At 39.1% G+C, this 18,298-nt stretch overlaps 1 protein-coding gene across 2 annotated transcripts; it reads right to left on the bottom strand.

Moving 5' to 3' along the window:
• Positions 1 to 3,325: 3,325 nt before the first annotated feature.
• Positions 3,326 to 11,869, bottom strand: ENPP5 (ectonucleotide pyrophosphatase/phosphodiesterase family member 5). Of its 2 annotated transcripts, none has more exons than XM_012448790.3 (4): positions 11,783 to 11,869; positions 8,624 to 9,487; positions 6,517 to 6,693; positions 3,326 to 4,661 (listed from the first exon to the last, which is right to left on the bottom strand). In XM_012448790.3, exons 2-4 carry the CDS (start codon positions 9,450 to 9,452, stop codon positions 4,234 to 4,236), a joined length of 1,434 nt encoding a protein of 477 aa, XP_012304213.1. In that variant the 5' UTR covers positions 9,453 to 9,487; positions 11,783 to 11,869; the 3' UTR covers positions 3,326 to 4,233. The 2 variants fall into 2 exon arrangements, with proteins under 2 accessions (XP_012304213.1, XP_012304212.1); XM_012448789.3 differs by lacking the exon at positions 11,783 to 11,869 and adding an exon at positions 11,691 to 11,777.
• Between the last annotated feature and the right edge of the window lie 6,429 nt (positions 11,870 to 18,298).

Below are 18,298 nucleotides of genomic sequence, written 5' to 3'. Positions count from 1 at the left end.
CAATTGTTTTCTTTTTCTCAGTGTAGTTGCAATTTTCTTGGTTTTACGTATAACAGGTAATTTTCAGTTGTATCCTAAATATCTTATATGTGATGTAATAAGATGATGGGTTCCCTTTACATTTTTTTATTTTAGCAGAAAGTCACACTGTTTAGCTTTAGTATGTAGATCTTGTCCTACTTTTGTGGGCTGTGGTTCCAATAGCAGCTTAATTTTCACAGCCTTTGAGGTGCTGTTGGATTATGGTCTGCTTGGATTGCATGGTACTGCTGGAATTTCCACTGGTCTCTGCTAGTCCTGCCTAAGGAAAGCAGAGGATTTTTCCTAGGCCAGTTGCCAGGTATCTCTGGGTAGGGGAATGGTGTGGTAGGATTCCCTTATTGGTGCCCCTTGCCCGTTTCAAAGTCTCTGGGTAGAGGAGGAGAGTCTTAGGCCATGGGAACAAAGAGTTTCCCCAGACTGTCTGCTGTACCTTGGTCTCTTTGCAGATTTTGCTTGTCCACCTCTATGTCTCTCAGTGGAAGAGTGTTTCAGTGGTGGGAAGAATGCTCCTCTTGGCTGCTCTTTAATGGGACTCCCAATCAATATCCCTCATTGGAAGGTTATGGTAATTCCCCTTGCTGATGACATGGGCTACCCTGATGTTACCAGAGATTCTTTGATCCAGGGGAGGAATATGCCTCCCTAGGCTGCTGACTTGCCAGGTGGGGGTTGGGAAATGCAGGCTCTGTGCAGTCTCCTTCAGTTAGGTGGGAAACGTGAAGCCCTGCTGCTGTGCTGTTTCTCCAGCCCCAGGGTCCCTAATCAGCTTGCAGTTTTATTACCACCCTTCAGTGTCTTGCACCATTTCCAGGCTCTATAATTGTGCTTAGTGTGGAGGGACAAGGACAAGCAGGACCATGCTATCCTGTCCTGATTGGAAGTCAAAATGTATTTTAAAAGTTTTTGTTTTTTTTTAATGGAGTCTCACTCTGTCTCCCAGGCTGAAGTGCAGTGGTGCAATCTTGGCTCACTACAACCTTTGCCTCCTGGGTTCAAGAGATTCTCTGCGTCAGCCTCCTGAGTAGATGGGATTGCAGGCTCCCATCACCATGTCCAGCTAATTTTTGTATTTTTAGTAGAGATGGGGTTTCACCATCTTGGCCAGGCTGGGCTTGAACTCGTGATCCACCTGCCTCGGCCTCCCAAAGTGCTGGGATTACAAGTGTGAGCCACCGTGCCCAGCCTTTAAAACATCTTTTCAGAAGCATCAAATTGCCCACAACGTTATGAAGAATTACCGGGGTGAGATTCAGAGAAGACTGAAATCTTAAATAAGTCTAGCATTCAGGACTATTTTGTCCTAGGGCATTGTCCAATCTGGAAGAAAGCTATAAGCCTTGTGTAGCTGAATGTCAATAGTTGGACTACAGAGCCTGCTAAGGGTGGGAGCATTGGTTAACCACCTTCTGCTAGGGGTAGGATCTCAAAGGGCTACCTTAGGATGCAACCTAGACTGCAGCTTGACTTTGAGTATAAACTCAGTCAGAGAACCTGGCTCCTGCCTCCACCTCTGGCACTAATATGTCATGCAAATTTCATGGCTTTGTAAGAGCTTTTGTTAAAGCAAGGGTTAAACGATCCTTTAGAGCTTTCCCAGCTCTAGGATTATCAAGTATGTCCCCTTCAATTAATGAAAAACATTTAAAAAAATGTGAGAACTAGAAGAGCTGGGGTCTTTCCATTAGATTTTCTAGAAATAATAGGTTCTTGTAAGAAACTAAGACTAATAATAGGATACTTACATCACAGGGCATTTTGAAAAGCAATTTAAACTTAAACTGCAGGTGATGGAGAAGAAATTGTAAAATTCAAACTGAATTTAAAAAAATCCTAACAATACATTGTACAAATTGGCTGATGTAGGAGGATGCTGAGAAAAAATGGGGGCACAGGGAGAAGCTTCATTCCTCTGACCTTTGTAAAATTCTTAGAATTTGTAAACTTAGCTAGGCTTTTATTTCCATGTACTAATTTGAGTTCACTGCATACAAAGCTTGACCATGAAGACATGCAGGTAAAACAAAACAACAACAAAAATATGTCAATGATATTGAGTGATGTGATTTTCCCAGAAAAGTTTAAAGTTTTATTTTCCTTTGGCAAACTTATAGAAAAATAAGTATCTGTAAGTAAGTCATCTGATAATCAAATCTTCATATAATAATTTACTTTCTTACTACTAATAGCACCTTCTGAAATAAATTTAATGCAATTATTTAAATGGACAGATAGCATTATAATAGCAATGCTTTAAAATGGACCAATTTCACCTTCCCATCATTATGCTGACATTTCAATAATACAGGTAAGTTCATAGCTACAAAGCAAGCCAACATGAGTGCTCACATATTCTGAGATATCTAATCCAGAGTTTATACTTCTGGGGTGTTTGCTACCTATCGTATAATTTCTCAACTTTTTAATCTATAGGCATTTTCCAATTATTTGATTCTATTCTATTAAGAGGTTTTATAATGAAATAGGAATTATGTGCCAACATTCCTTACTGGTATTGTTTTAAAAAATAAGACATTCACTAAATTTTAGGAAGCACTTATATTTGGTTATATTTTTAACTATGTCACTTTAGTTCACATCTAATTTGTCCTTTTTTCTGGAATAGTTTTACAATTTTATCTACTAATTAGCCAATTGGTGCATATGTATACATAAAATCTCAATACTTTCCATGTGTCCATAAAGTGCTATTTTCTTCAAGGTAAGTCTTTTCAGAGCTTCCTCTTTCCCCTAAGAAACCACATGTAATACCATGCCTCTCCCAAACTTCTTGATTACTTACAAATCTAAAGCACAGCCTCAGGTTGTTGGAATGAAAAGGACTGAGATGACCAGGCAGGTCAAAAGTACTGCCTTGGAAGTAGAAGTCTATCTCTGAACTGGGATTCATCTTTGATTCCACTGAGCACTTAGTAGATGCATATTCACATATTTCTTGAAACAGGGCTATATCATCTCAGCTCCTGATATAGCCTGTTACCACATAGTTATTTTGCTAATTTTTCTGATACCTTTACCACATAGTTATTTTGCTAATTTTTTCTAGTATACACTCCTTACCACTGTTCTGAGTGTCTTGTAAACATCTCACATGTGGTCCTGACTAATCTGTTTTCCAGGCTCCACACAGCACTTTTCAAGGATTGAGTGGCCAATATTTTATCTAATATGGTTTATGCTCTTTTGTAACTTTGAATCTTCAAATGGTCAAATCTAAAAGATGCTTGTGCTCTGTTATTATGTGCTATCAGAAAGAAAACAAATATTGTTTTATCCAATTTGATTTTTAATGTAATTAATAGCGATTTAATTTTCAAAGGAGCAAATAATTACAAACAGGAGAAAACATTGCTGAGATGGTGCCTGGTCACTGCTATTCAGGCCATTGCTGAACTACATAGGAAAAGTATATTCATGGTGTCTTCATTATTATGAAAATCACAGTAATATGACTAATCAGGAAGTTACAATAATTTTATGACAAAAATAATGTATTTAGAATGAATCTGTCAGTATTTGACTTTCTTTGGGGGAAAAATAAATGAAAACCATGTTCTTGGGAAAGAAATATGACAAGAAATGCCCAACATTGCTTTCTGCTATTGGGATACATCTTCAAAATTCAAGGTTCAAAGGTTATCACATTTAATTTTCAACACTTGTCACTTTCTTCTCTCAATTTAAGGAGACAGATTTCTACATCCATTATTCGGGATTATTAGAAATTTCATTCAGCTTGAACAATGAGTAACAAGTATTCTGTGACATGGGTGCCAAAAGTTGTCATTTTTAACCAAGTGAAAGATATAACTGTCCATAAAGTGCATTTCAATTAAAGTACCCATCAGGAGAGAAATTTAAAGTGCAATATATAAGGTATTTACATAGTGCAAAGTTGCTAAATATATACATTATATGTGCTGAGACCAAATAAAGCAGGGTCTTATCTATCCCTATGCTACAGTGAACAATGGAGACATACTCTCACATCTTTATTCCTTTACAGGTATAAGAATTTTGATCTGTCCGTGTGTGTGTGTATGTATCTAAATATGTAACTGCTTAATGGTTTCTGCAAATGTCTGGAACTGGTGTTCCAGAATTTGAAACCTTTAAACACTGACATAATTATGCAATCTCCATTTCAATATGCAATTCCACTTCAAAGTAACATTAGGCTTGTAATAATGGTTGAGCTATTTCAGCATGCATATCTTGGAAGGCAGGTATTTGACTGTGAATTAAATGTTTAATGAAAATTACAAAAAATACAATCACTAAAATACTGCCAAGAGAGACCCCTATGAGATAAGGGTATGATCCCTCTTGTTCATACTCTTCTGGTTTGACACTACCAGGGAGGAGTATAGTACTCTGTGTATAAGAGACCACCTTTGGCATTGCTGAATTGAGCAGATCCTGGACATTCCAGAATGATCCATTGTGTGGCATGGCGGTGATATTGAGGAGGTGGCACAATAGTGGGTACAAATCTGTGGAGTTCATGGCTTCTTTTGAGAAATTCTTTCTGAAGGCAGGACCATGGGCTAAAAATATTGAATGCATTTCTGCTAATGCATTATCATAACCATGGTTGCCTACTGTAAAGAGAAAACACATGAAGAAGTTAGCCTACTATGCATTAAAATGGATATAATTGTTGAATGGTCAAGTTCTGAACTTAAATACACATCATATCTAGTTTGACTGTAAAAATAAAATAATCTTTTACAATCTCTGCTGTTGTCCACATCACAATTCTCTTCAGGAAATGAAGAGTCAAATGATTGTGAATCTTTCTCACAAGCCAACAGTGGCTTAAGCAGCAGGGGAAGCAGGGTAAAGAACAAAGCAGAGCCAAGTTAGGGAAAAATTAGAGGGTTTGTTTTTCTTCTGGTGGCAAAGTAATATTCAGCAAATACTTATTGGTATCTACTGTGTTCCAATTATTGTTCTAAAGTTAAAGAGATAAAGGTGTCATTAGTCTAAATCACAAGCCAATATACTCATAGGTACCAGTAAAATACAACACATAAAGAAAAAAGAAACCATAAAAATCTAACCTGCACTTACAACTACAATCTACTACTAAAAAACAAAGGTCAGAGTGTAGGAGAGTAGAAAACTCTCGATTTTGGTGGCTCTAATCAGGATCCAACACACTCCCTACCCTTATCCCCCTCAAAAAAATCTTAAATCAATTTCTCTAAAAGTCATAAACTGACCCCATGTCATTTCAAAGTAATTTGAAATCTCCCAGGCAAAATATATCTCAAGAAGTCATTCTAGATGCCATGATTCTTTTAGGTTTAAGTAAAAATAACAATGAACTTATGAATCACTAGCAATTATCTGACAGGATACTATGCTATTCCATTAATTGATAGCCACATTGGGAATATGCTATTATATAATTTGTAATTGACTGGAGGATTGCTGTGGTCATTTCTGTGAGAAGTTGGGATCTAGACTCTCACCCATGAAGGCAAAGATAATTATCACACTTCTTACTGGAAATTCAGACTTAAAATTAAGTCATTGTGACTTACAGAAAACGTTTCCCATGAATAGGGACTTAGTGTTGTAGTGGTAGCCCCGATCATAAATGCTTGATCGAGTAGACGGTATTTAATAATGAATGCCTGAGGGTCATGGTTCTCAAACTTTCGTGTGCTTCACCAGGGCCTCACAGTTTCAAATTCAGTAGGTCTGGGTTGGGCCCAGTGATTTGCATTTCTAACAAGCTCTCAGCTGATGTGGCTGCTGCTGGGCCAGGGAACACACTTTGAGAACCACTGCTTTGGGGCATTAGGGCTTAACTATTCTGGTTTAGGTATGCAGTGGTCAATATCTAATTAATTACTGAATCATTAAACATAATGCAATATAAATTGGAGTATTATTAAGGTTTTCTATCAAAAATAGAAGTGAGCAATCTATTGTGTAACTGTAGTTCAGTACACCATTTCTAGAGGCCCCTTTGAATTTATATTAACTTTAAAATAAAAATCTTGCAAAAGATAGCAGTCCCTTTTTGAGCAATCCCTCTAACATAAGAGCTACCTGCACAAGACACAAAAATCTGAACATTGGTTTATGAATCATTATCTGCATGTGAAAACCATTTTAAGAACCAGAAACCATGTATCTGTATACATCTGCCACGAACACACTACAATGTCATTGTCAGGCATCTGCTTTTCTTTTAATCAAAAAACATGATAGAAACACAATTCCACCTAAAGGGACATTTTGTATATATCTTTTATATATCAAGGACCAATGTCTAAAAAAACACATTTCTAGATAGTTAAGTACTGAAACATTATAGTTTCTTAACATTCAAATAGCTGAGAGTAAAAATATCAATCAATAAACTGCTGTATTATGTGTTAAAACTGTTGTATTTTAGCAAAAAGCGATGCAGAATGGAAAGAAATACTCTATCATACTCACACAGAAAGTCATCTGACTTATTCTGTAAAATATGCCACCCTTCATCAGCCACTGCTATGATTGGTTGAATTCGATTGTTGTATTTGTAATGCCATCTCTCTGGAATCTCTTCTTTTTTGTAAACAGTAAGATTAGGATGAGCGTGAGTTAGTGCTTCATAGACTGCATCAAATTTACCTAAAGAGAAGGGAGGAGAGGCACTCAGATCAAAATACTCATAGCTACAATCAACCAACCAAGCATGGGCAAAAGACTTGATATGAAGGTGAAAAGCCAGAGAGCTGAATATAAGAAAAAAATTATTTCCCCCTACTTGAGGAAAACAGTTTTGGGAAGGGAAACTAAGAAATACTCTTCTGCTGTAAGTTAGTTCACCTTAGAATTAAGGAAGGGCATTTTCTAGAACCAGAAACCTCTAAAGACTTCAATACACATACACATTAATTAGTGACACTAGGTAAAATGTCTAGGGTACTGCAATACCCAAACAAAAACAGCTAGGTTCTAGTAGTTGTGAGTGCAGACACAAAGAATCTCCAGACAAGAAAACATGGTGAGTGGTGGGTGAGGGCTGGGAAAAGAGACTGGAGGTGGAGAGTGGTTTGTAAAATGGAAACACCTGAAAACACTGGAGGTGTTACCTAAGTACTCCCTGTAACTACAAATGCAGTCACCTGGGCACTGTCTTTCATCCTTCTGCTTTTCAAATCCATTTGCTGAGGTTTCATCATTACCTTCCAAACCCCAAAAAGAGGACATCATTCCAATTTTATAAGGGAAATTGAAGGATTAATATAATTTCCCTCCCTCCCTTCCTCCCTTCCTTCCTTCTCTTCCTCCCTTTTCCTCTCTCTTTCCCTTTCTTTTCTCTTTTTTCTTTCTCTTACCTTCCTTTCCTTTTTTCCTTCCTCTTTTTCTTTCTTTTCTTTTCTATTTTTCTTTTCTCTCTCTCTACTCCTTCTTTCCTCCCTCCCTCCCTCTCTCTCTTTCTCTCTTTTAACTAGGTCTCCCTGTAACCCAAGCTGCAGTGCAGTGATGTGATCATAGCTTACTGTAACCTGGAACTCCTGGGCTCAAGCAATCCTTCCCCCTCAGCTTGGGACTACAGGTGTGTGCCACCATGCCAGGCTATTTTTTATTTTTGTTTTTTAGCAACAGGGTCTTGCTGTTTCCCAGGCTGGCCTCGAACTCCTGGCCTCAAGTGACCCTACTGCCTCAGCCTCCCAAAGTGCTGAGATTATAGGCGTGAACAGTTACCCTCAGCTAATTTTCTTAGAAAAAAAGTGCTGTTTGCTGAAAACTGTCTGTATAAAACACATGCATATTTTAACATTTGCTATTTCATACAATTCTCCTAATTTCCCTCTGAGCGATGGAATTCTCATTTGTGAGATATTATAGCTTTTCAAAATCTGTTCTCTCATTTGATACCTAAGACCAACCCTTTGATGTGATAAAATATGTCAAAGAGCTGGCCTGAGTTTTGTTGTCACTTATTTTGTGACCTTGGGATATTAAACCTTTTGAGGTCAGTTACCTGTCATTTGCCTGTCTTTAAAATGGAGACAATGCTGAGGTGACAGGTTTGGTATAAGGATTCCAGGAGAGGTTTGTAAGAAGTTTAAGGTATTGTTATTACTTTCCATACTTATAAGGAAAATACATCTCAGATTGGCCAAAGTTCTTCCTCCTTCTTATCCTCCACGGCTTCCATGTTAAGCAGGTCCAAATTAGGAGTCTATAAAAGTCTTTGGGGCTTCTATGAAATAACTGTACATGTATTCAAGTTTTGTATGTATCTTTCCATCTCAGTTTTTCTGAGAAGGGAGGCTATGGCTTTCATCATATTCTATAATTCCAAAATGGTTAAAATCTACTGCCATTACATATCTAGAGCACATCAATTTCAGTATTCTAGGAAAAAGGAAAAATATTAGGCTTTGAGAAAGGAGATTTTTGTCTTTTCAGAGTCTGAGAATTAAATCCCAGAATATTACCATGACACAGGCAAGTCCACTTTAAAGGCACAGCAACAGAAATCCCTATTCCTTTGATCACACTGGGCCAGTGCACATCTAGCCTCAGCTCACCATTCAGTCAGCCTTACCTTCTTTTGGCAAGATGGCTGCTACTGGAGATTGATCAATCAGGGTATAGTGGTCTTTATCCACATACTGGTCAAGTTCTATTACCCTTTCCTCAGAGCACTGGGCCATTCCATGATCACTTGTGATGATTAGGTTCAGACTGTTCCATAACTTTGCCTTTCTTAGCATTTGTATGAGATATCCTAACTTGTTGTCAATATCTGCAATGACAGACCCCATGAGTGGACTGTCAGGTCCCAGATGGTGACCCATATCATCAGGCTCTTCCCAATAGAGAAGACCAAGATTTATGGGCTCTTTTGATGTAAACCATTCAATAATTTTGGCAACTCTATCTTCAAATGAAACTGACTCATTGTAAGGCATGTAATGAGTAGGAAAGCTCTTATGTATTTTTACATCTGTTCCGGGCCACATGGCTGCACCACTAGTATGTCCTGCCCTCTGATTTGTAATCCATATTGGTGTCGCTTCTTCCCAAAACTTGGAATCATAAATATTCATGTGATCCACGGAGAAGGATTTGTTCCGAATAGGATCAAACATATCATTTGCAACAATCCCATGATTCTCTGCAAAGAGGCCAGTTACCAAAGTATAATGGTTAGGGTAGGTTTTTGTAATAAAAACATTAGTAACTTGCTTCACGTGAACACCATATTTCATAACATAATAAAAATGGGGTGTTGGAACTTTATATAAATAATCCCAACGGAATCCATCAAAAGAAACTAGTAGAACCTTTTGCTGGTCTGGTTGGAGAGAAAATGTGATTGAAAGACTCAGCGCAGCAAGTATGAAGGATACCAAGAGAAATTTTGAAGTCATTTTCCAAGTACTTGATCAGTTCAGTGTAAGATAATCTGCAGAATAAACATATAGAAATTAATGGCAATAATTTTGTTTTGTATACTTTACCCCAAACTCAGAGTAACAGTGTTTAGCAAGTTATATCATAAATCACAGCCTGGAAGAATTATGTCATCCAACTCCATCTTAGACAGGAGACCTGTGGCTACATGAATAATAAAGCTAATACGTTTAGTTGCATTTAAACAACTTTTTCACTTCTGAGAATTTATCTAAATATCCCTCAAAGGAATTATTTAAGTGAGCTCTCCAATAGTATTTTAAAATATGATATCATTTACATAAAACTTTGTAGAAACATTTTCAGTTTGACCCAGACTTTTGACTTCTGGTCAGAAACATTTGTATACTCAAATACCTGTGAACATACTTACCATTATGGCTAGACCAATTATGGCAACATAGCAACAATGAAGTATCACTAGCAAATCGAATAATGGTGCTTATATATATGTATATGCACCCTTCTATTTTCAACCCCTATATTTGGTTCATCACAGGTAAAAGAAGTATTACTAAAGAGAGGAAAATAGATGAATTTGGTTTCTTGAAGTGAAATAACATTTGTGACATCCAGATATATTTATTGAAAAGTAATTTGCTTTCATTTATTAATAATCAAATCACAGCCTTCTTTAAACAATTAGATTCTAAACTAAATATTAACAGAAATACAATTCTGAAATTTGTTGTTGACTTTCTTAATGTTAAAATTAGTGAAAATTTAATCGTATCATTGATATGTGTAGAAAAAGCACCTCCCTGGTTTAAATCTCTTTGGATCAAGATTGTTGGACTTTTCCCCTAATCTGTGTATATTTGTAAAATGCTTTCATTTTATCGGAGAGAGCTAATAAGACGTTGTATGGATAAACAATAGGTATGTACATTTTGTCAGTTTTCATCAGGCTTGCACATCAAGCAAGGATCTTTTTTCTCTCCTTTTTCTGTCCATTCCTGCATGAAGGCATTTATAAACCCATCAAAACTTAGATCAAACCATACTTTGCACAAATAAACCTCTTGAAACTGGCTTTTGATATCTTCCTAATTTGAAGATAAAGACATTTTTAAACTTCAAAAGTAAATCTTGTTTCACCTTACTATGTTATAAGTATAGGTAAATAAAAACGACTTGGCATGCTTGCTTTGCTTCCAGGAGTACGAGGCATATATGTACCTTATGGGTATTGGCTGAAGGCAATAATTTCTGGCTTGCTGGTTTTAAACTGTGCTTTCACCGTACCTAGACATTTCTTAAACGGAAATATTTTTAGGTATTGGTCTCAAGACAATGGTTCAAATGTTATATTTAAAAACAATTTATTAGATGGCAATAATTCTCCGATTCTGGTAGGAACATTAAAAATAGTTGCAGCAGAGAATAGCAAATAGGTTACTGCAAATACATTTACTCACAGATCTGTCTATGAATGGTAGTTGCGCTCTCTGTCCTTTCTCCCCCTAATTTTCTCTCCCACCTTTTTAAAACAAGGCCGGCTAGTATCAACCAACTGTAATTTAAACCTAAACTACATGGAACACCTGATTTTCTTCTGTCTTAGCAAATTAATTCAGCAGGAGAAAACTGTAAGCAGGAGAAAACTACTTTCCTGGGACCAACAAAAGTAAGCAGAGATTAACGGTTGTCTAAAGCTTAGGAATGTTTGGCAAGAAGACCCAACATCACATTCATGACACAGAGCAATAAACAGAGGTGGGGGATGGGGAATGAAAACAATTAGATTTTTTTTTTTTTCTTTTTCTTGCCCAAAATGCTGCACAAAACAGTGGAATCCGTGGATCTGGCCCCAAATTTCACTGGGTACTTTCCAGTTCTTTCTCCCCTCCAACCCTTCCTCTACAGACAGACTTGGAGATCAGGAGGGAAGGGGCGCCAATTAAAGGGAAGAAGGAAAGTGCAGAAGGAATAGGTTTGTGTATGTAGATCAGGTAGACACACGGGGAAGGGGCGGGGGTCCATCTTTTCCACCTGGATTCCAATCTAGCCGCTACCCAGAAGGGTCGAGGCGTAGGGTACGTTCCCAATTTCCAGTCATCCCGCCCACCGAGGCCTGCGGATGCCTCAACGTGGGCTTTTAAGGTGGGCAGTGGCAAGGTGGGGGCGTTGCTTTGGGGGCCCAGAGGAGCCGTGTGGGTCCCCGGTAGGGAAGTCGCCCACCTTCCTGGACTCACCCTCGCAGCGATCTGGTCAGTTCGTGTTAGTTTGGGGTAACGGCAGGGAGGTGACCGGGGGGAGGGGGGCCCCAGATCGCGCAGCAGCTCACCTGCACGCAACCCCGGCGCGGAGCACCTGACCGCCCCACACCCCCGCCCCGCCTCCTGGCTCCTATTGGCTGCTGCAGAGATAGTCACCTCTTCCCGGGTTGCCCCCGAAAGCCAGGCTTCCAGGAGTAGCTGCACGGCCTGTCAATCAGCGGGGGCAGGGGCGGGCGCTGCCTTGGTTTGGAGGGTGAAGGGGGAGGGGACCCGCGGGAGCCAGGACCCAGCTGGGAGGCCGGAGGGGTGGGGAGGCCAACTGCCTGGTCACACATAAAACCTTCCTGCAATGTGCCTCTTCCAGAGGACCAGCCGTGCTGGAGTCAGTGATGCTGAGAGATTGTTACGTCCTACCCCAATGGTGGGTGTACTCTATCACCAACTGTTTTTCGTTTAAAAGCGACTTGTATTCTCTGATTTCTTATCTCGGGTTTTTTTCTGCTGCCCGTTCCCCCCACCTCGTGTCACGAGTTGGCAATGGGCACACCATGGGCTTTGCTCTGAAGAACACCTGCACACCGGAGGATGCCAATGGGACGATGATGTTTCATTCTTTTAATTAGTGGGTGTTATCTGCTTTAACTCAGACAGAATTTACTAATCTAGTCAACTCTGAAGCCCCAACGTTTGTTGTCCAGGTTTTTGCAATTGAGGTCCCTGAGGTATATTTGTGGTCTATCCAGCAAGGCAACTGATATTGTGCGAATTAAATCAAGCCAGGTTCAGGATTGGGTTAATTTGCACAGGAGAGAGGTGGAACAGCTACCCTCTCTGATGGTGTCATCTGAGCTGCAGACTCTGCTTCTACGTTTTTTTGCAAATAGACATTAAAACTACAAATGTAAGGCCTGATTTCTCTTTCAGAAAGCCTTCAGTGCTTCTGGCCTGTTAGTGGCCCTATTTTGTCTTTTTCGGTACTGTAGTGGATTATTTTCTCATTTGGGGGCCTAATCAATGGCATTTTTAGGCTAATTTTAGACTTGGGCAAGTAATTACTTTGTCAGTATGATCCCAACTGTCTTTACCATAAATCATAAATTATAGCATTGATATCAAACTACCTTAAAATAATTTGTCCATCTACACAACTCCAACCAGAATTCTAACCTACTTAAGAATTCTAGTTCTATCTGCAGCAGGCAATAATATCGGGCTGATTGTTACAATGTAAGTTTAACATCTGATTAGCTGGTGAAACTGGGAGCATATCTGCAACAGTGGTTTTGGCTCCTGCCTGGAGCTTTAAAGTGAATAGAGATTTTTGTTGATATTTAATTAAACGATGCAAACATTTTGGTCATAGCTTTTTCTCTGTCTGCTTTTAATAGAGGGACAGTCTCAACCCCAAACACTGCTACCTCCTAACTGGGTCATCCCATCCCGAAGGGCATCTGGGCACACTTCCATGGCCTTTTATTTGTGGCAACTTGAGTTTATGGTTTTCAACACGTGGGATGGGGATTAAGAGGGAGGCTGGTTTCTGTGCTTAGTGAGACCCAAAGACAATGAAGTTGAACAAGCTGTTCCAATTCCCCAAAGCCCTGTCCTTTGAAATTGCCCAAATTTGGAACAGAGTGGTCCAGTCTTTTAAGTTCTTGTCCCTCAAAAATAGGTCAAGACTGTGCTCTCCTCAAACACTCAAAGGACAATGTATGCTTATCAGAGAGCAGGAATGGTGAAAATGGGCCTGACTTTTGTTCGGGTCACTGAACATTGTTGGAGTCTGGATGACAACCTGATTTGCTCTGCAAACCTTATGGAAGTCATGATTGTATTCACTAGCTATCCCTGTGAAATAGGCGTGGTACAGCTGTTAACCACATTGCACAACACAGAAAAGTACTCATAAGAGGCTCAGCGAGTGCCAGACTTCTCCCAGAAGTCTATATAATGACACCTAATGTTCACCTGGTAGGCTTGTGATTACCTTATGTTGTCCATGGGGAGAAAGTCTGGTTTACATAGTATAGAGGAATGAATATAAAAACATGGGATTCCTGCTCACATATCTGCACCTGCCCTCCTGTCTTACTGTTGCCTCAATATCTGTCTAGTTGCAATAGGTTTCCAGAAAGTTTTAGCAACAGTACATCCAATAGCAGTACATACATTGCTATTGACTGTAACCATTCTTTTATTCTCTGTTATTGAATCAGTGGAATTATTATTGAATAATAGCATAACAGAAGAACCAACTTCTTTCAAAGGTTTTGGGGTAGGGTAGGGAGGGAGATCCCTCTGCCTGCCCAATGAAGTCTCATAGGGGTTTGAGAGCTGGATGATTTTCTTCGTCAGGGGTTGGGAGATCTTTGTGCTAAAACTGAGATGTGATCTGTTCTTTTGAAACAACCAAAACTGGCTCTACCTCAGAAGTCTTGTTTTCAGAACTAGACTTCATGGTAGGCAAAATAAACACATAATTTTACAATTAAAAATCTTCAAAGGTGCATTCCAGTACATTATACTACAAATGACTAAAGTAAAAGAAAGTTCATCTCTTAATCCTTTATAGAACATTCTGCAAAATGTGGGTCTCACATATTCAATGGCCATAGGTAGGAACCACTGGGATTCTGGTTCTGGACTGCTCTTAATTCATGATAAACAGTGGTTTTCACTAATCTTGACTCATTAGCAGAAGTTCAGTCCAATGAATGAAATGTTGAATTATAGAATAGTCAAAAACTTAGCCCAAGAATTTTTATGCATATTAGTAAGTTAGACTTCTAGTGATATGCTTGTACTAATTAGAATGCATTTTATACAAACAATTATTATGCTTTTATCCTCAGAAAGTTTAACAGAAGTCAAATATAGACCTATTTGTATTCATAGTGTGTTAGTTCTAGGACTATGGTTCTGGAGGCCAGAAGTCTGAAATCAAGATGTATTCAGGGCCACGCTCTCTCCGAGACGCTAAGGAAGAATCCTTGCTTGCCCCTAACAGCTGCTGGGGATTCTGGTGTTCCTTGGCTTGCTGCAGCATAGCTTCAATCTTTGCCTCTACTGTCACAAGATGCTCTCCTCTGTGTGTCTCTGTGTCACATGGCTTTCTTATAAGGACACCAGCCATTGGGATTAAGGCCCACTTAACCCAGTATGCCCTCATCTAAATTCAATTACATATGCAAAGATATTAGTTCCAAATAAGGCCACATTCTGAGGTTCCAGGTGAATGTGTATTTCAGAAGGACACTTATTCAACCCAGTACTAGCAGAAAGTTTAATTTTATGGCCCAGCCTAGATCGAGAGTTCATGGATTACTAATAAAATGGCTCAAATCAAGGTAACTGACAACATCTGGTACTGACAAGGATTCAGAGCTATCATACATCGCTGGGCGATCATAGACTGCTGGTGGGAATGACTGCCACTACGGCAGTCCCTTTGGAAGTTTCTTATAAAGTTAAATATACACATATTATACAACCCAGGAATCTCACTCCTAGGTATTTGTCTAAGAGAAACAAAGACAGATGTCCACTGAAAAACCTATCAACAAATTTTTACAGCAGCTTTATTCATAATCATGAGAAGCTAGAAACCATCAAAATGTCCCTCAACTAGTGAATAAACAAATTGTAGTGTCTCCATAAGTGCACTACTGTTTGGCAATAAGAAGGAATAGAGAACTGTTGCATGCAACAACACGGATGAGTCTCAAAAGCATTTTTCTAAGTGAACAAAGCCAGACATAAATGGTCATACACTGTATGATTCCATTTATATGAAATTCTAGAAAAGGCAAAACAGTGGGAATGGAAACCAGATCAGCAGTTGCCAGAAACTGGTGGTGAGGCGAGGGGACTGGCTAGAAAGGGGCACAAAGAATTTTTTTATGTGATAGAATTTTGATTGCCTTTGTGGTTCCATCACTAATGTCAAAATTCAGAGAACAATGTGCCAAAAAATGTTTAATTTTACTTAGTGGAAATTATACCTCAGTAAACAGCAGCAACAACAAATAAACCCTGCTCTGCAATCATCCCCTGCACCCCACCAAAGTTCACGAATTAGTGCTGGTGGTGTTTGACTCTAAGTGACCTTTTCCTGTGTGTATGAGTGCATACCAGTTCTTCCTGCTCTGTCACCTAGTCTGAAGTGCAGTGATGTGATCTCAGCTCTCTGCAACCTCTGCCTCCTGGGTTCAAGCAATTCTCCTGCCTCAGCCTCCCGAGTAGCTGTGACTACAGGCCCCTGCCACCACACCCAGCTAATTTTTGTATTTTGTGGATCATGAGGTCAGGAGTTCAAGACCAGCCTGGCCAACATGGTGAAACCCTATCTCAACTAAAAATATTTTCTAGGCTATAACTGAATGTCACTTGTTGAATAACTAACTCAGTGTGGGATGCAGTAATATAGCAGGAGAGATAGTCATCTTTTGGTATTTGGTTTGAGGCCTATTTTGTAAGACATATTCTCAGGAGCCAAATATGAAACTGCACATGTATTTGTGGTATATAGGATGAAAACATTTCATCAAAACCACATTCTCAGTTCTTCGTAAAGCACATAACACCCCTTAGATGCCCGAACATACTTAGTTTAACATCACTACTTAAAAAATTATTGGCTCCTTATAGGTATTATAATTCTGTAAATTTACTAGCAGTGGGGGAGGACCTAAAAATATTATCTTCCATCCAGATCAAAAAGACATTTTTCCACTCTAGGTATTTGCATTTAAAGTGTAAATGTAAATATTCTTTGCAACAATTTTATAGCTTGAGGATGCACAAAGGAATTCTTTGGTAAGTATGAATCTTTATGAACAGGCCAAGCAGGCAGCAACTGCTTTATGCCTTTAAGGCATTCTTGGAAAGGAAGGGGCGGAGACCTCATGGGAGAATTATCCCTGCCCCATTCCTGGATAGTTGCAATTTCATAATTGGAAGTTAATCTCTTAGCCTTAAGGGGTTTTTCCCAGGAATGATGTCATATGCCTCTCTATTAGCTATTTATATATACGTGTGTGACTAAGTTTATCGGATTTGCTCCAATTTGCATAATTGGTTGGGGAGAAAAGCCCTTAGAAGAACAAAGGTGGGTATTGTCTTTTAAAGGTGAGTAAATAGAGGAGGCAGTTCTAGAGGAAAGTGAAAACAGAAGAAGGAAGGGGAGCAAACCGCAAGCTGGCATCCCTCATAATTTGCTCAAAGCTAGTTCTGTTCTTTGCCTATCATTAAGCAGCAGATCCCTGTAGGGAAGTATGAAGTCATAGGCAACAGAGGAACCTGGCTTATGAAAGTGTTCCAATCTGAGCTTTATAAAATGTTGAATAGCCTTTCATCTAGAAAATTCATGTAATGTATAAAATCTTTGAGAGCTTTGCTATTCTTCCAGTCACTTTCATTCTTACTCCTCCACACCTGTTGTCTGATTCCACAAATGACTCCATTCTCCCACACCTTGCTTGGGCAATCTGCTGACCTATATGCTTCTCTGCTTTCTAATGAGAACCCTAATTTGTAGGAAAATCCATTCAGTGTGAATGGATTTTTGCTGATCTACTCCTCAGTTCTTGCTGAGAACCAAAGACATGTTACACATCTGGGTTCTTAGGCCAGAGTTAGCTTTGCTACTCATGGTGATGGGCTGTTTTAAAATAACAGACTGATTTAACTGTTTTTTTTTTTTTTAAAGAAAAGCTTTATTTGTGATTCACTTAACATAAAATGAAATGTGATTCACTTAACATAAATTTACCTATTTGAATTATACAATTCAGTGTTAACTGGCCATTTTAAGTCCTCAATGGCGTGTTTAAACCAAGTGATATAACTGAGAATGACCATTCTGTGGGATCACTGAAATGTTCATTTATTCACAGGGTAAAAATTGAGTCATGATTCTATTTTACACTTGTATTGTGCCTGCTACCTTTTTTTTTTTTTTTTTTTTTTTGAGACAGAGTCTTGCTCTGTTGCCCAGGCTGGAGTGCAATGGCATGATCTCAGCTCACTGCAACCTCCACTTCCCGGGTTCAAGTGATTCTTCTGACTCAGCCTTCCGAGAAGCTGGGATTACAGGCGTGTACCACCACGCCTGGCTTATTTTTGTATTTTTAGTAGAGACGAGGTTTCACCATGTTGGTCAGGCTGGTCTCAAACTCCTGACCTCGTGATCCACCCACCTTGGCCTCCTAAAGTTCTGGGCTTACAGGCGTGAGCCACCACACCCGGTCTGTGCCTGCTAGTCTTTGAAATCTATTTTGAAGACAGTCAACAGCATTACTGATTTCATTTCTCATAGCCACTCACTATGTTTAGAGAGAATTGGTGGCTTAACTAAAGCTGCATATCTAAACATTTGAAACCATGGAAAAATATAGTAAATTCTACAAGAGAGGAACAAACAAAAGTGATATAGAAATGCAAGGGACAGAGACATTAACTCTGACTGAAGAAGACATGGGTATTCCACAGCAGTGATGGAAATTGAGAGTCTGTTATTGAAGCAGGGCCATGGAAGATGGTGGAATTTCAATGAAGCAGGTGAAATAGAGAAGACTATAAGCACA

Source organism: Aotus nancymaae, unplaced genomic scaffold (assembly GCF_030222135.1).
Source record: "Aotus nancymaae isolate 86718 unplaced genomic scaffold, 86718_ANA_hifiasm-v0.15.2.pri h1tg000040l, whole genome shotgun sequence".
In the NCBI taxonomy this organism is placed as follows: Eukaryota; Metazoa; Chordata; class Mammalia; order Primates; family Aotidae; genus Aotus; species Aotus nancymaae.
The sequence above is the reverse complement of the archived record's forward strand: the minus strand, read 5'-3'. Positions and strand labels throughout refer to the sequence as shown.

Excerpts from the sequence above, each read along its gene's own strand:
- ENPP5 (XM_012448790.3), bottom strand. The coding sequence starts at position 9,452 with ATGACTTCAAAATTTCTCTTGGTATCCTTCATACTTGCTGCGCTGAGT. Across the intron at positions 6,694-8,623 it reads AGCCATCTTGCCAAAAGAAG|GTAAATTTGATGCAGTCTAT; the intron begins GTAAGGCTGACT and ends CCTTCTCTTTAG. Across the intron at positions 4,662-6,516 it reads TAAGTCAGATGACTTTCTGT|TAGGCAACCATGGTTATGAT; the intron begins GTGAGTATGATA and ends TTCTCTTTACAG.